The sequence below is a fragment of the Lagopus muta genome, chromosome 1 (genome assembly GCF_023343835.1).
Source record: "Lagopus muta isolate bLagMut1 chromosome 1, bLagMut1 primary, whole genome shotgun sequence".
In the NCBI taxonomy this organism is placed as follows: domain Eukaryota; kingdom Metazoa; phylum Chordata; class Aves; order Galliformes; family Phasianidae; genus Lagopus; species Lagopus muta.
Window position 1 is genome coordinate 19,878,414 of NC_064433.1, and position 16,636 is coordinate 19,895,049.

A 16,636-nucleotide genomic window follows, 5' to 3' on the forward strand; every position below is an offset into this window, starting at 1 on the left:
GGCGGATGGCCGCGGCGTTGCGCCGCCGCTCGGTGCCGTCGCCGCGCGTCCTCCGCGCCGCCATGCAGCGCCCCGCGGGTTCTCCATCGCGGCCGGGCAGCCCCGAAGGGGCGAAGGGGGGTGGCTGGCTGAGCGCGCTGCGCTTCGACAACCTGGCGCTGCGCTCGCTGCCCGTCGACCCTTCCGAGGACGGCGCTCCGCGGGCCGTGCCCGGCGCCTGCTTCGCCCGGGTGCGGCCCACTCCGCTGCGCAACCCGCGGCTCGTGGCCGCGTCGCCGCCGGCGCTGGCGCTGCTGGGGCTGGAGGCCGGCGGCCTCGAGGCCGAGCGGGAGGCGGAGGCCGCCCTGTACTTCAGAGGGAACCGACTGCTGCCCGGCTCGGAGCCCGCGGCGCACTGCTACTGCGGGCACCAGTTCGGCAGCTTCGCGGGGCAACTGGGTGACGGCGCCGCCATCTACCTGGGCGAGGTGCGCGGCCCGCGCGGTGCCCGTTGGGAGCTGCAGCTGAAGGGCGCCGGGATCACCCCCTTCTCCCGGTACGGGGCGGCGGGACGGGGCCGGGCGGGGGGAGCGCTGCGCACCGCCTGCTGCCCGCTGCCTGCTGAGCGCCGCTGGCTTGGCCGTGCTGCTCACTGCGCTGCTGGCGCTGCCCCGGCTCCAGCCTGGGCTGGGCAAGGTCTAGGAGCGTGTGCTGTCCGAACGCGTGTGTGATTTCACCCTCGTGTTTCTTGGGAGTTCTGTTTCCGTTCTGCCTGAACTTCACAGCGCTTCAGCGTGTACAGCTGAGACCTAGGGGAGGCCCAACAGCCGTTTTTCTGGTACAGAATGAACCGCAAAATAGACTTATTGCATGTGTTATTTGTTGTTTTGGTTACTCCCGTGGTGTTCTTCCCGTACCGTGGACAGTTACAAACCCACTTGTGTGCAGCTGGAGGACTGTGTAGTCTTTGTACTGTATTGGTTAAATATTACAAAAGTATTAATTTTCAAAGCTTATTGGAGTTAAAAAGAGAGCTCATTGTGGTCTTCTGGTACTCAGAGGGGTTTTATAAGCAGGAAGGGGAGCAACTTTTTACACAGTCAGAGGGTAAGAGGAAATGGCTTTAAACTAAAAGAGAAGAAATTTAAGTTAGATGGTAGGCAGAAATTCTTCACTCAGAGAGTGGTGAGGCACTGGCACAGCTGCCCACAGAAGCTGTGGGTGCCCCATCCCTGGAGGCGTCCCAGACCAGGCAGGATGGGGCCCTGAGTTGGTGGGTGGCAGCCTGCCCATGGCAGAGAGTTGGACTACATGGCCTTTAGATTTGACTTCCATTGCATGTGAGCTTCATTGCACATGTGTTGTGCCCACCCATTCTGTACTCCACCAGAAACCCGGAGGTCTGGTCAGCTCGGATCTGCCCCTGTGTTGCCCTGTGATTTTCAGCACAGCACTTCACTTCTCAGCCCTTGCTTCCCTCTGCTAAGGAGGAGGCAGCAATCCCTTCCCATGCAGTCAGAAGGCTTACAACCTGTCTGTGTCTCTGCTGCAGGCAAGCCGATGGTCGGAAGGTCCTGAGGTCAAGCATACGGGAGTTCCTGTGCAGCGAGGCCATGTTCCACCTTGGAATTCCAACAACGAGGGCTGGAACCTGTGTGACGTCTGACTCGGAAGTTGTTCGTGACGTATTTTATGATGGAAATCCAAAAAAAGAAAGGTGTACAGTTGTTCTGAGGATTGCGCCTACATTTATAAGGTAGGAAGAAGCCCACTTCTCTTTTTTACTGTTATTCATTTAAAACTGGACACAACAAGATCATTTTAAGCATATTTTGATAACAGCAGCATTTGCTTGGGTCGTGTTCTGGAATCTTGGAACTCATTTGCCAGGCTGTGTGTTAGGAAGCTGCTGTGGTAGGCCATGGGGTGAGGTAAGGCAGCATCTTGCCCATGGGGAGATAGACACTAACTCAGAGTACCACTGGGATAGGAAGTTCTGCAGATATCAAAATAAGTTTTTAATTTTTATGCTTGCGTGTGGTTTTGTTTATTTTATTTTATTTTTTTGTTAGTAGAATTGGCTCCACACCTGGTTCCAAAGTTGTTATAGTGATACTCTTGAGGGTGCCCTCTAAAAGCCTGAGGGTGGTACTTTCCTTGCCTGAAAAGCACACGAAGTTCCTGCTCCAGTACAAAACAGGAGTTTGGGGAAGATAATGTTGCCTTAGAAGAAAATGCATGTTAAGAAAATGTGAGACATAAAGGATGTATGTTTATGTGCATGTGCATATGGGAAAATATATCTTAAACGTGATGTCAAGTCCAGTATTTTAAATATTGATCTGTCTTGTGTGGATGTATGTGCTTCATTCTGTTGAGTCACTGAGTTCCAGCAGCTTCAGCACAGTCACAGTTTTCTGCTCACAGTCGGTTGAAGGACTGGTGTTAAACTCCAAAGATGGTATTGCACCAACAAATCCTTTCACTACTGCTAACGCTGGAGGAAGTTAATGTGATCAGATAGTAGTGAAACGTAATTCTAAGCCACGTTTTTTGTTATTTTCAAACAGATTTGGTTCTTTTGAAATTTTCAAGCCTCCTGATGAATACACAGGACGCAAAGGTCCCAGCGTTAACCGGAACGATATTCGAATACAGATGCTGGATTACGTGATCGGCACTTTCTACCCGGAAATCCAGGAGGCTCATGCAGACAACAGCATTCAGAGGAATGCTGCGTTCTTCAGGGAGGTAAGGAACATCAGTTTCTCTTCATAAATTTGTGCCAGTCGTCTTGAAGAACTGCAGTCACTTAATATTGCTTCAGCTGCGTTTTCTTTGGAGAAGACGCTCTCAATAGAGCTGCTTATTCATGGAATCATAGAATTGCTCAGGTTGGAAAAGAGCTTCAAGATCATCAACTCCAACCACAACCTGACCATACTACTGATAAAAGCAGTGCTGACACTGATTGAACTAATGAAAACAGTTCATCATTTACTTTAGCACAGCACGATTTCTTGTCTCTCAGCGAGCTTCCCAAAGCTGTTCTTATGCTTTACTGAAGGTGTTCTAGAGTGCAAGGGTGAATTCTGGCCCTGACTGTCGAGCAGTGGGTAAATGGTATTGAGGTAGCATTTGCAAGGTTTCATCTTCTAAAACATTGAAAACAGCTTAGTTGCTGCCTGTCTCTTATTTTCCACACTATGAACAGGAATGTTGACTACAAATCACTTTAACTTTAGAATTCAAGTGTTTAAAGGCAGCCAAACAATGAAACAATTTTCCCAAAGACGTAACAAAACCTTCAGCTTGGGGAATGGTAAGATGAAGATAAACGTATCGTAGTGATGTAGTGGTAGGTGATTCTGTAGTGGCCCAGAGGAGGGGCTGGATGATTTCTCAGAGGCAGTTTTGAACCATTTTTAGTTACTGGGTAAGTTCAGACATCAGCAGTTATTGCAGGAGAATTATAAAAGTTGGATTACAACATCAGTAAAGGTAGCATTGCTGTGTATCTCTCTGAAGAAAAGTGTTGCTTAGTTAATTAGTTAATTGGTATCTAAACTTCACCTTCCCAATTACCCTTTTCCTCACTGTTGATACTGTAATTCTTGACACTGAATTTCCATTATATTCCTTTATTTCAGCAAGCAAAAGAAAGAATTTGAGGTAGGGGAATAAGAAACTTCTGTTTGCGATTTGGAGTTTCGTATGCAGTAGTGCTTCAGAAAGGATCCAACCCTTCAGAAAGGATCCAACTTGGAATTAGCAGAGAACTGTAATAAAGATTCTGATTTGAATCACCTGATGTTCAAACTCGATGCTGATACTTGTAATTCTGCTTACTGGGTAGTTACAGCAGTCTGATGTGCGTGACTGGTTTATGTGACAACAGCTGTGATGCTTTGACATCTCGTGAAATGATCTGTTGGTGGTGAAGTGACTGCAGCATGGTGAATGTTAGTCACTGAGCAGTAAGAATACATCAGGCAGGCTTAACATCTGATGCTCTCTAACTCTTGTGAGTTCTGAGTTTGTGCATACTTGCAATAATTCATTTTTGAAAAGCAAGTGGTAGTTCAGTTCACCATTAGGTGCTGCAGAGGTTAGCTTCACTAACAGACCTTTCACATGTGAATTAATGGAGCTGGCAGTGACTGCAGCTCCCCACCAGCTGTGGGTTTGTACAGCTCTGTAGTCCATAGCACCTTCACTTTCTTGTGTCAGAAAAAATATGGAACCTGAGGATCTTTGCAGGGGAGTGTGTGAACAAAGATTGTTTTTCCCCTTGCTCCCCTCCCATCTCAGTCTCCAGGAGCCACTCCTGCCTCTTTCTGCCTTTGACTTCTTTTCCTGACACAGTTACTACTGATTTCTACCCCCCGTTCTGCTATGCTTTCCTTACTGCCCTGTTTTTGTCATTTTTGTTGTGCTTCTCCAGTCCAGGTCTGTCCTTGCTGCATATCTGTGCTAGCATTGTACTTCCATGTTTAGTCTCCTTGGTGGAAGATTACCATAGCCATCTCCATCTGAACAGCACCCCAGTCCTGCCTCATTTACCAACCACTTCTGTCTTTTTGAGTAGGAGGGAAATGCTCCCAGCTCTGCTCTGATGTACTTTTATCTTGTTGCCCTGTGGAGGAAAGGGAGGAAAAAGGTACAAGCGACTGCATTTCACAGTACTGATGAGAAAATAAACACAAATATCTGCATTTGCTTAAAATATTTTAAAGATTGTAGTTGCTCTTTAAACTTCCATGAGCATGTTTTTAATAGAGTGCTCTTGTTTGTATATATCACACTTGTTTTCTAGTATGGCTAGCGGTAGAAAAACCTGGTTAAAAAGACTCGAAGGTTGAAGTAAAAAGAAAGCTGTCTCTTTCTAATCAAGATCCCCACCTTTGAGCTGCATCCAAGCTTTAATTGCTTTCAGGTGTTCTTGTTGGCTGGATGTATTTTTTACCAGAACATTGGCAGAGCATCATACATTCACATGAAGAATCCAGCGGTTGTGAGTTGCTTAACTGCTGGAAGTTCTGTTCTTCTTTCCTTATTTTTTGCCATCTTCCTGGCACAGAACCATCTCGCAAGGTGTGTCTCCCTTTCTTTCTTGCTATCAGTTTTGTGCACGCGTAGCGACTTGGAGCACTTACTTCCAACTGCCCTGTGAAGCAGAATTCAGGAACAGTGTGTAGAGTACTGGCAGTGAGGATATTGGAAAGAGTAGAAGCCTGGGATCTCAAGGTAAACCAAAAGCTTTTGTTCCAACTTTCATTTACAGCCTTTTCTACCTGGCAGATTATCCCAGGATAGGCATTCTCTTGTTTTTCTTCTTCATCTAACTGACTACACATCTTTAACAGAGAAAAGTGGAAGAGAATATGAAGACAAATGGAAGAAACTAAAATTACTTCTGTTAATGAGATCATTTTTTAAACCTTAATAAATGCACCACATCCTGGAGAGAGCAGTCACTTTAAATTTCAGCACGTTGCTAGCTATAGGGGAGATAAATGAGTTTAACTATGAAAACAGTTTGATTCAAAAGCTTTAGCTAATGGTTACATCAATTAATTGATGTCAGTTCAGGTAAGCATTTAGAAATACAGAGATTTATTTAAAAGCCAGATTAGCTTCCTGAATTTTAGATTTTGTAGTTGCATTTGACAGATGGGCTAAATTAAATAACTGGACCTATTGTAAAATCACACGCTGTGATCTCTGCCAAATGCATGGGTGCATGCAGTGGTGACAGTTGAGGGTTCCACAGAGGTAACAGTTAAATAACTGACAAACTCTGGTGAAACATGCATTCAGTGAAGCGTGAAATTTAAATAAAGGTGCCATTCTTGGGATATCTTTTATCTAAAAGGTGAACTCCTGGCTTTTTTCTGCTCCTGGCAGATTGAGGTAAGTGCTCATCAGTGCTGAAGCTTGTAAGGAGGGAACCATTTTTGTCTAATCCGCTTACCTTGTTGTAAATCACTCCTGTACACCAAGTAAACCAGAAAGCTGACTTTGTATTTGTTTCTTCCTTTTATTCCTCAGATTTTTGCTTTTTTCTCCTGCCTGTATCTAATGGTTCTTTAAAATAAACAGTGAAAAAAAGAATGGACTAGGAAAGCATTTAACCGTGATGTCAGATGGTTTACTGTATTTCAGTGTTCTGTCTTTGGCATGTTTGGAAGCTGTACAACTTCTTTTTTTGAGCATGGAAAGGAGAAAGGGAGAACAAATGGGAAATTAAGGAACTAGGCAGTTCATAAAAGGAGGAAAGAGTCCAGGTGTCTGCAAGGTACTTGTATACGTGGTGTGCTGCCACAGTCTGCTCCCATCAGAGCAGTAGAAAAATCCATTCAGCCTAGCAAATGCTTGGAATTGTATGAATTGTCAAACACTGTGTTGAAAAACAAAATTCTCTTCTCTTCTAGATAACAAAACGGACAGCAAGATTGGTTGCTGAGTGGCAGTGTGTTGGCTTCTGCCATGGTGTGCTGAATACAGATAACATGAGCATAGTTGGATTAACTATTGACTACGGCCCTTTTGGATTTATGGACAGGTCAGTGGAGCTAATGGGCATTATTCAAAACGTGCTTATGTATTATCTGTGTAATGCAGTCCTGATGTTGTTCACTATTGCTTTAATATCTTAGCTGTCAAGTAGACTTGCAAACCTTCTCTATAGCAAAGTAGGTTAAGTTAGGCTTGGTTGTCATGTAATTCCTCTGTTCAGCTTTTACATAAAGCTATATTCATAACTTCTCTAAATGTTATACTGCTCTTGTAGCTTGTGGAGCTCCTCAGTGACTGGGAGGGCAGGAAAACACCTGACCAGACAGCTTTTGGAAGAGAATCAAAACAAGGAGAACTGTTCCCTTCCAGTTGTGCTTTAGACTCCCACAGAGCTTCACATGATATTGGTGTCCAGATAACAAACAGAATGCTATTTCTTCTCCTGTAGATATGACCCTGAGCACATCTGCAATGGCTCCGATAACACAGGGCGCTATGCTTACAACAAACAGCCAGAGATTTGCAAGTGGAATCTAGGGAAGCTTGCTGAAGCCTTAGTCCCAGAGCTGCCCTTGGAAATAAGTGAGCTCATCCTGGAAGAGGAATATGATACAGAATTTGAAAGACATTATTTGCAGAAGATGAGGAAGAAACTGGGCCTAATTCAGTTGGAATTAGAAGAAGATAGTAAGCTGGTGTCTGAACTGCTTGAAACCATGCATCTCACAGGTTGGTGAAGAACACAGGTAGACCACGAGTACCTTACAGTTACACCAAGCCATCATTTTCATTCTCACCTTGCAATAAAGCGGCCTGGCGCAACTACACTGTCATCTGAGAGAACAGAAGACTGAGGGAGAACTGAATTTGTGTGAATTGTGTGGCAGTTGTTGCTTTTTTACATGGCACCCCTGTGTTGCATTGCACTCTTGCTGAGGGAGTGCCACACTGCTCTGAGGGCAGGAGGGTTAGGAGGGCACTGTGGGACCTGTTTTTCCTACTGATTTCTTAGTTCCATTACCCATAAAAATCATTTTTTCAGGTGGAGACTTCACAAATATTTTCTACTTGCTGAGTTCATTCTCAGTAGATACTGATCCTTCAGGACTGGAAGATTTCTTAGAAAACCTTATGAGTCAGTGTGCTTCAGTGGAAGAACTGAGAGTTGCTTTCAGACCTCAGATGGATCCAAGGTAATGCTGCTCTTTCCTTAAATGCCTTGGCCAGTGCTTTTAGTTTCATCTTTACTATAATAAATTCAGCTTGCTGTGTATTACAAAGCTAGTAATATCACAGTTGGAAATCTCACTGCTAAGCAGATGCATCACAATCTACAGCAGTGGAAATTCTTGCATAGTTTGTGACTGTTAAATGCTCAGCAGGGACTTGCAGAGAGTGGCTGTTGGGCTGCACTTATCAGGATATCTGTTTTCCTCCTTTCTTCTTTCTCACTTTCCCTGCTACTGAGCCAAGGACAGAATGCCAGATAGTGGAGTAATGCACTAATATTTTATAGACATAATAGATTTAAACAACACTTCCTGTGTCTTGTCAGTTTTCTGTCCTAGATACTGTTGGCTAATCACTTCTAGCCACCAGTACTCTGAGCTGAGTGTAGCTGAAATGCACGCTTCAGGCTCTGCAACCTGGTTGGTGCCATTCCTGTTCTGTAGCTCAGCTGCTCTGAATGTGGTGAAATGGCAATTTTTGTTCACCTGCTGATTTATAGAAGTGATTTATAAAAGTAGAGCAGTTTTCCGCTTTTTTGGAGCAGTGGAAAACAGGGGCGTTGTTTGATCCATGAGTTTGTCTTGTTGTTGTTGTTGTTTTTAATCCTAGCATCTCACAGATGGGATGGGAAGAATCACAAGTGGGTGTATTTTGGGTAGGGCTTTTCCTCTCCCTGTTTCACAAACAATCCATGAATGCAACCTGCCAAATTCTTCCTCTTGCTCTGTGTGTCGATATCACAGTTATCAGCTCGTGAGCAGGGAGTTGGGCAGAAGAACTGGTTGGTATCAGCTTGCTCACCTAAGTTTGATGTTTCGCCAAGATTGCTGGAAGTGATCATTGATCATTTTGGAAATGTTACTTATGTCCCATTGCTAGAACTGAAGCGACTAGAAGGAGAAGTAAATAAGTTGGTAGGCACTGCTGCTTTAATTAAGCTCCAGGCTTCAGCTGCTTTAAAATTGAAGGCACTCGTGTTTGTGTTACGTTTAGGCTTGGAGAGGAATGTGGAAGGTCGCTATAAATCACTGTGATGTGGAGTAAAGCTTTGGAGTGGGGGCACAGTAGCACATTATACTGAGTGCATAACTGATCAGATTCCAAGTGCTGTGATATAACTTGGGATAATAGTGTAACTGAAATAAATGAAAGCACATAGCTTATCTCTGCCTACTGAAAGTAGGAAAACACGGTTTTGATATAATTAGTTGTCTGGTGCTGGGGAGAGATGGCTTTTGTTTGTGAATGCGTTCATAGGAAAACAAGTGGAGCGTTTTAATGTTCTGCAACTTGGACTCTTGGCTCTTTAGTTTGCTTGTTTAGTTACGAATCCAGAGAAAAAAAAGGTGAGCATCATAGCCAAAATACAATAAAGCTCTTCCACATTACCAGCTAACACAGTCTAATGTAAAAAGATACAGTCCTAATCAACCCATAGGGTTTGCTTTTAGTACTGCTGAGAAGAGTAGGTGTTGAATAATTGTTTTTAATGTTGTTACAGTATGAATGTTAGAAAGTGCGTTTTAAGAATGTGTAGATTCTCTGTTGTTGTGGTACTGAGGCAGGGTGAAGTTCCTTATGCCATACTCCTCTCAAAGTAGGGTGTTTTGATGAGATTTTGCATCTAAATCCAATTGGTAGTTCTGAAACTCTGCTGTCTACACTTTGTGTATCACAGGAATGCAGATTAAACACACTGTTCCTCCCCCCCTTCGTTACTAAAATATGTGAAGTCTGTTTTATATATATTTTTATATAATATATATATTTTTATATATTTTGTATTATATATGTATGTGTATATATATATATTCATAAAACAAATTATGTATATGTAATATACATATATATGTTTGTTTTGTGAATTATAAACACTGGTATTTAATTTCGGCAGTGGAATCATAGTTTATTGTGAATGTTTTCACCTCTACTTCTTGGTTGCAAAAACAGGCCTTGCAACTTTAATGTCTAATGTGTTTTTTTTCCCACTGTTCCCAGACAGCTGTCAATGATGCTGATGTTGGCTCAGTCTAATCCTCAGCTGTTTGCACTCATTGGAACAAAAGCTAGTATAAATAAAGAATTAGAACGCATTGAACAATTCTCTAAACTGCAGCAGTTGACAGCAGCTGATTTACTGAGCAGAAATAAAAGACACTGGACAGAATGGCTGGAGAAATACAGGTGAGGTTTATCAGTGTCCATAGCAGTATGTTTGCTCTGCACTTTGAGAATGATGTGTCTGTAGGCTGAGGGCTGGAGGTGAGGTGCAGGCAGCTGAGAGCGTTCACCAGTGTGTAAGAGTTCTGTTAATGGGAGGCTGTCAGTACAAAAATGTCCTGTGGAATGTTAGTTGTTTCTGCTCTGTGGCCCAGGTCAGGACTTGTTTCCTCACCTGGCTGGCTGGGATCTCTTTTAACAGTGGGTCTGAGAGTTCTAGCAGGCATTCCTGCTGGCAGATCAAACAGCTGCAGCTGTACTGCATCCCTTTCATCAGAATGTGAAACAATTCCACCAATAAACAAGCACAGAAATATTTAAAAGCTAAGTTCTGAATGTGAAGGTTTTCACAGAGCAGTGCATGACGGACATCAGCTACAGGTCTTTAGACAAGAACCACATCGGCTTCTAGATCTGGAAGCAAACTCGTTTCTGCACGCTTAATTTCAGAGTCCGTTTACACAAAGAAGTAGAAAACATCAGTGATGGTGATGCATGGAATACTGAACGTGTGAAGGTTATGAATTCCAACAATCCAAAGTACATCTTGAGAAATTATATTGCTCAGAATGCCATAGAAGCAGCTGAAAATGGGGATTTCTCAGAGGTAAGATTGCTGCTGAACAGCTGTATGGGTTTGCGTGGATGTGTAGTGCTGCTGCTCTTTCACTCGATGCCAGGTGAGCTTCTTTCTGGCTGTTTTTTAAGTAAAGGGATTGGGAATTTCCTGTTTGGAATGCTTGTCCTGTTTTTGAGTGAGCTGTGGTTTTAATGACTGCTGAACAAAGAGAGGAACTGAAAATCTGAGTCTGAACTGTACCTGATCTGAAGACACTTCACTGTCTTGAAGTTGGGGTTTAACTTCCACCTGGTCTTTGCTGTGCTATATGGTATTATTAAAAATTCCTGGCTTTCATCTGTGGAGTTCAGTATGCAGATTGTTACATTCAGAATAAGGGTCAAGTAATGTATTCTGAGAAATATGTCAAAAGGATTTGGGTACAAGACCTGCATTTTAAGTTATCTGAGCTCGTGTTCCATGCAGATACAAATTACTTTACAGTTTTTGGCTCATTTCTGTAGATATTTTTCATCTATTTGCTATTTGGCTTGCCTGGAGTTTGCGTATTAAGAACAGCATGTTCAATCATCACTTAGTTTGAGGTTCTTTTCTACATCATTCTGTCTTTCTTAACTGTAGTAACCATACTGTGTTTTTTCTGTAGGTGAGAAATGTATTGAAACTCCTGGAAAATCCATTCCAAGAAACAGAAGATTGCACAGAGATAGAGGAGGAAACTGCCTCTGCAGCAGCTGCTTGTGCTCAAGCAACAAGAAGCAGGCTACCATATTGCAGTAAACCTCCACTCTGGGCTTCAGAGCTCTGTGTTACATGATCTTCATAACTGCCTTGTTTTATTTTTTGCTGTAAACTGAAGACTGTGATCCTCCTTCAGCAGTGAAGAATTGAGCAAGGCATTCATCAAAGTGCTATTAAGTTATTGAAACAACCCTACATTTGGATGCATCTACAACAGTCTTCAGCTGTGCTTGATTTAGAGCAGTCTTGGATCCTTGGAACAAGCTGATAACGCTGGGCAGTCTGAACAGATTGTTTTTTGGTGTGTTTTGAGACTGAAAGCCTTTCCTTTGTTCATATCACATTGCAGTATTTTCTGTTGAGACACACTGACTTTTGAACATCCAAATGGAGTTGTTATGTGAAGACAAAAGTATCAAGTCAGGAATCTGATCTGTTTTTGTCTGATGCCTTAACTAATAGTACTTCTAACATCTATTTGCTGCTTTCTCTGTGCAGGGATTTCTAGTCCTCTTTAATGGAGGAACAGATTCAGCGATGCTTGTTTTAAGCCACAATTCAGTTAATTAGTTCATTTATTGTGAACCTTTAGGTTGATATTTAATCTTCATTTTCAGGGAGTCTGCAGGCAGGGGTTTGAGGGGGGGAACGAACAAACGCGTGGGTTTTGTTCTTTTTTGTGTTTTATTATAAATAATACATAAGGAGCAGAATTAAGGGAGGCTGTATATTTGCACGTGGAAACCTTGGTGGTGAAGTAGATTCAGTGTTTACATACAGTATACATGAATGCACATATTTACAAAAGCCATGAGTGCAGTTTGTAAGCCAGTTGTAAGTCAACTCCGGCAAATTCAGTTGCCTAAATGAGCACCAACTGCACAGGTGGTTAGGTAACCCTAACCCTAACCCAGTACTCAAACACAGGTTCCTTCTGTTGATCTGTGTACTCTTACCACAGTTCTTCTTGAGAGAAGCACGCAGCTGGGATGCCTGCTCACAGTGCTCAGTGAGATGCTCCCATTCCCACTGTGGTCTTGTGCATCTTACTCTGCTTCTGTGGCTGTTGAGAGTTTTTACACTGTAAAGAAAGGAAGGTGCTATTTAAGGAATGCACTATTTGAGCACTGTGTAAAAAAAGAGGAGGATGGGAGCTGACTTGCTTGAAAATGTATTGATAGTATTTCAATGGGTTTCATTTGAGATTTTAGGGGAAAATCTGTTTCTTCTATTGCCGTGCCAGCAAAAATGAAAGAAGGTCCCTAGTTAAAGGTTTGACTGAGCTTTCTGAACTTGCTTCTAAAGGGCTCTGGCTCACATATCCTTGTGCAAGTCTGATGTAGTACAAAGGTTTCTCTTTTCCAAGGAGGCCACTGTCTTCCACTGTGAGTTTATGGGCTGTTTAGGAAACACTCTTTGCCCCTGTGCAGGACAGGTATTAGCTCAGGTTGAAATGAGCTCTTCTAGGTCTTCCTCAAATCATGAGAAAGCTGAGCTGCTGCTTGTCCAGTTCTGCTATTAGCACTATCAATTTGTTCTTGCTGCCACAGCAAACAGGAGGTGTTTTGAATGCAGACATGAATTCTGCCTTGCCTTTGACTTAGAGAAGCTGATGCTAAGTAATGTCTGGCAAATGAGAATCTGACAAACACGGCACCTCCTGTGACATCTCAGAGTTCTTACTGAAAAGGGTAAATGTGAAGAAGTGTTTGTCCAATCTGGGGCAGAATGGTGCATTTGGTACCTTGAAGAAGGCAGCAATAATGTGGGGGCTGGAGTGAATGATTCCTTCCAGCCCCTACAAGTCTGATTCTGTAATACTTAATGGTGCAGCTGGTTGAAGAAATCCATTTCTGTAGGAGTTTGACTGCTGAAGTGTCTGTCATCAGACGTTACCCTTCACTGAACGTGGGGACTTCTGAAACCATCTCATGGAAACTCCTACTGCAAGGCAGTGTTGGGTAAAGACTGTGCTGGGGGGATGGCCAGGGAAATGTGCTGGCAGTTGAAAGACAGCTCAAGCAAACTCATGGCAGATTTGCAGAATCAGTGATCTCTTATGCCAGGAGGAATTAATAGGAAGGGGGAAAAAAAAAAGTTGCTCACAGTGATCTTAACTGTGTGCTCATTTTTTCTCAATTTATATTTTGGGAGGCAGAAAGGAGCGCTGTTGTGGTGGAGCTCTGCTTAAGCTGTTGACTTTAACAAAGTGGTCTGTAGTAATGATTTTAAAGCATACCTCAGGGATTATGTGTTTTTAATGGCATTCTGACGTTACTTTATTTTGGGGTCGGAGTAGATCTTATTAATGCATGGAGAATGGTATTTTAGCACTGTATTTGGACACAGGAGATGTTGAATTAACTACTGAATTAATTTCCATATAAAGAAGCACATTGATTTGCTGTTGTAACACCAAAGTCATGGAGAGAGAGAGAGGGAGATACTTTGAAATAGCAAATTTATTCTTAAAAAGGGGTGCCAAATGTAAAAGTGAAGAATGAAAATGTGGGGTACATTTCCCACTAATTGCATTCTTAAGTGAGAATCAAGTACAAGAGGACTGGAAGGCTTGAAGTCACAACTGGAGGACATTCATCGTGTGGCTGTTTTGGTGTGTGCCACCTAAAGCTGTGTCTGATAAATACCCCATGCTCACAACTGTGAGTATGCTCCCCATGTTTCTGCCAGGGTTGAGCTGTTGGCGTTGAACCGCTTGGTTTCTCAGTGCATGCAATAATACTGATGCTCTGGATTGGAATAAAAGTGACCAAGCCAAATAGAATCTTGTGATCTTCCAGCACCTTCATTCCAAAAGGCAAATGTTTCAGCTCATTGATAGTAGCTTTGTTCTGTTCCCGGAGCAGTGTGAGAGTGGTGGCTTGTTAAGGACAATTCAGCTAAGTTCTTAGCTAACTTGATCTTTTAGGTCAGCTCTCTAGAGAGAAGGAAATACGGCTTGTAACATTTGAGAGTCTGAATATTTGAATCAAAAATCGCTGCTTGTTTTTTTAGAGCTCATCTGTGCTGTACTTAGGCCTGAGAATAATTATTTCTGACCAGATATTCTGCTTATATAATAAGACTTTTAGGCTCAGAATGAACTTGTGACTTTTCAACACCAACAGTGTTCTTTGGAAACCCTTTGGTTGCACTTTGGTCCTCTGCCTGTACAACCTGACCTGCCATTGCCTGAAAGCAGATGGCACCCAGGGGACCAGGAGCCTCACATTCCAGTGGGCTCCTCTCGTGACTGAGACCTCACCATCACTGCTTCCTGAGCTTGTAGAACTACGATTGCTTGATGTTTGACCGTTGGTGTTCTCTTGGCAATGCTTTTGTTTGTTTCTCTTCAGACAAATGCTGCTGTCTTTAATTCTTTTATTAAGAAAAAAATAAATCTGAAATGTAATTTTAATATCCTGGTCCGTGCCTGTTGTTTCCTGGGAGGCATTTCCTGTTAACAGTGCCGTTCAGCAGCCTTCTGTGCAGAAGCAGTAGTGCTGGGTCAGTGTCAGCTGGCCAGATGGGATCACAGCAATCTCATGGATATTTCTGTAGTGTTTTCTGAGGAGTGAATGGTGACAGCTGCAGCCTCCTGCCTTGCCAGCAATGCCAGCAGTGGGGCAGGTAGGTACCTTTACCTCTGAGTTCCTTGTCAGTAAGACCTACACTGATGCCTCTTTAATCCCAAAGTTTTAAGAAGGAAAGGGGGGGAAAGGGAGGAACTCAGCTGCCTAGTGTCAGCAGATACAGGATTTGATTTTTAAGCCCTGCTCAAAGTAGGCCTTAGAGTCCAAAGGGAAGAAGCATTATAAGATCTCCATCAGGAGTCACTAGGAGACAGACACAGATACCAGACTGCACTTCACCCTTCCAGAGCTGGCTGATACTTGAGGCAGTGGATGTACAAATAGTTAGAGGGCTTCACTGTACTGCCACATCTCGTGTAGGAGCCTTAACTGTGTTGCATTCTTCACATCTAACACCTGTACACCTGTGTTACATCATACAGCATCACTAAGTTGAAAATACCCATTAGTTATTCTATTTTGAAGAGGTGGTTCTTGCTATTTCCTGCCAGCTGGTTCTACATAGGCAATGTTTTCCAAATCAAAATGAATTTTACTTTCTTACAGGGCCTTGGCAGGACCTGGTTAACTAACTCTCATCCTGGCAGCCCTGTGGTGCAGCTTTGGCTCTGCAGCTCAGCTGCCCCAATAAGCCCTGTGTGTGGGCTGCTCCTCGCAGTGTTTTTGCAGTCTCAAGGCCTTCTCTTCTCTTCACCTTGTCCCACAGCCACAAGCTGAGTTGTTGGGGGGGGGGGGGGGGGGGGGGGGCAGCTGCTCTTCTGTGCCTTGTATCACTCTGCTCAGCCATAGAAGGTGGGGGTTCACAGAATCACAAGTTGCAGGGACAGTGGCTGGGCTGTGCCCTGCTTGTGGGATGTGAGGAACGGCTGCTGCTGCTGCAGCATTTCCCTCTTCCTGGGCCCTCATTTCTGCTTTTCCCCTTTTCTCTGCTGTCCTGTGTGTGGTGCACCCCATCCCTGGAGTGCTCAAGGCCGGAGGGCCTTTGGGCAGCCTGATCTAGTGGGAGCTGCCCTGCCCACAGCATGGGTGGCACTGTATGGTCTTTAAGGTTCCTTCCAACCCACACTGTTCCATGGTGGCAGTGGGCTGAGAGAGCAGCTATATGGATGCTTAGCTGGAGGCCAGGGGTCAACCCACAACCACTTCTGTACTTCTTTTTTTCTTTTCTTGTTGTAAGGCTGCACCTAAAGGCCCAACTTTGCTGTTAGATCTTTTTTTTTTTCAGAACTTCTATCAAAAAGATGGATACAGACATTCAGTACCACAGAGCTGGAGGCAAGGACTGGGAGAGGAAGGCAAGCAGTGGGAAAATGATGAGCGGTACCTGTGCTTTGACATCTGTCATGTTTTAGTTCTTGCTCATATTCCTCCCGTTTTCATCACACAGAGCTCCTTTGGAAGTCACCTGACTGCTGCGCTGTGCTGAGGTGCTCTGAGGTCCCAGCCTGGGAGCTGGAAGCACTTTGGCTGCTCTCTAGTGATCGCTGTGCGTCAGGACAACAGTCCCAGCAGGAGGGACTGCAGGAGTCCCAGCAGACTTGTTCTAGCTGATTTCTGCACAAGCACATCAGGCAGGCAAACAGCTCTCTGCCTGCCCGTGCAACAGAGCAGCTCAACCTGCAAGCTACCTGCCCTTTGGATATCTTCTTCTGCAGCAGGAAAGATAGCACAGAAATGAAAGGAGCACAGATAGAGAAAACAGGGTAGCTTTGTTAGAACTGTGTAATACGGTCTTTTGGAGCGACCTGGGACCAGGGCAGCTTTATAACTGATA

At 43.9% G+C, this 16,636-nt stretch overlaps 1 protein-coding gene across 1 annotated transcript; it reads left to right on the forward strand.

Moving 5' to 3' along the window:
• The first annotated feature begins 5 nt into the window (after window positions 1-5).
• Window positions 6-14,687, forward strand: SELENOO (selenoprotein O). Its single transcript, XM_048939296.1, has 9 exons — window positions 6-535; window positions 1,532-1,735; window positions 2,550-2,730; window positions 6,414-6,544; window positions 6,947-7,227; window positions 7,541-7,691; window positions 9,727-9,912; window positions 10,399-10,555; window positions 11,175-14,687. Exons 1-9 carry the CDS (start codon window positions 6-8, stop codon window positions 11,352-11,354), a joined length of 2,001 nt encoding a protein of 666 aa, XP_048795253.1. The 3' UTR covers window positions 11,355-14,687.
• Window positions 14,688-16,636: the final 1,949 nt, after the last annotated feature.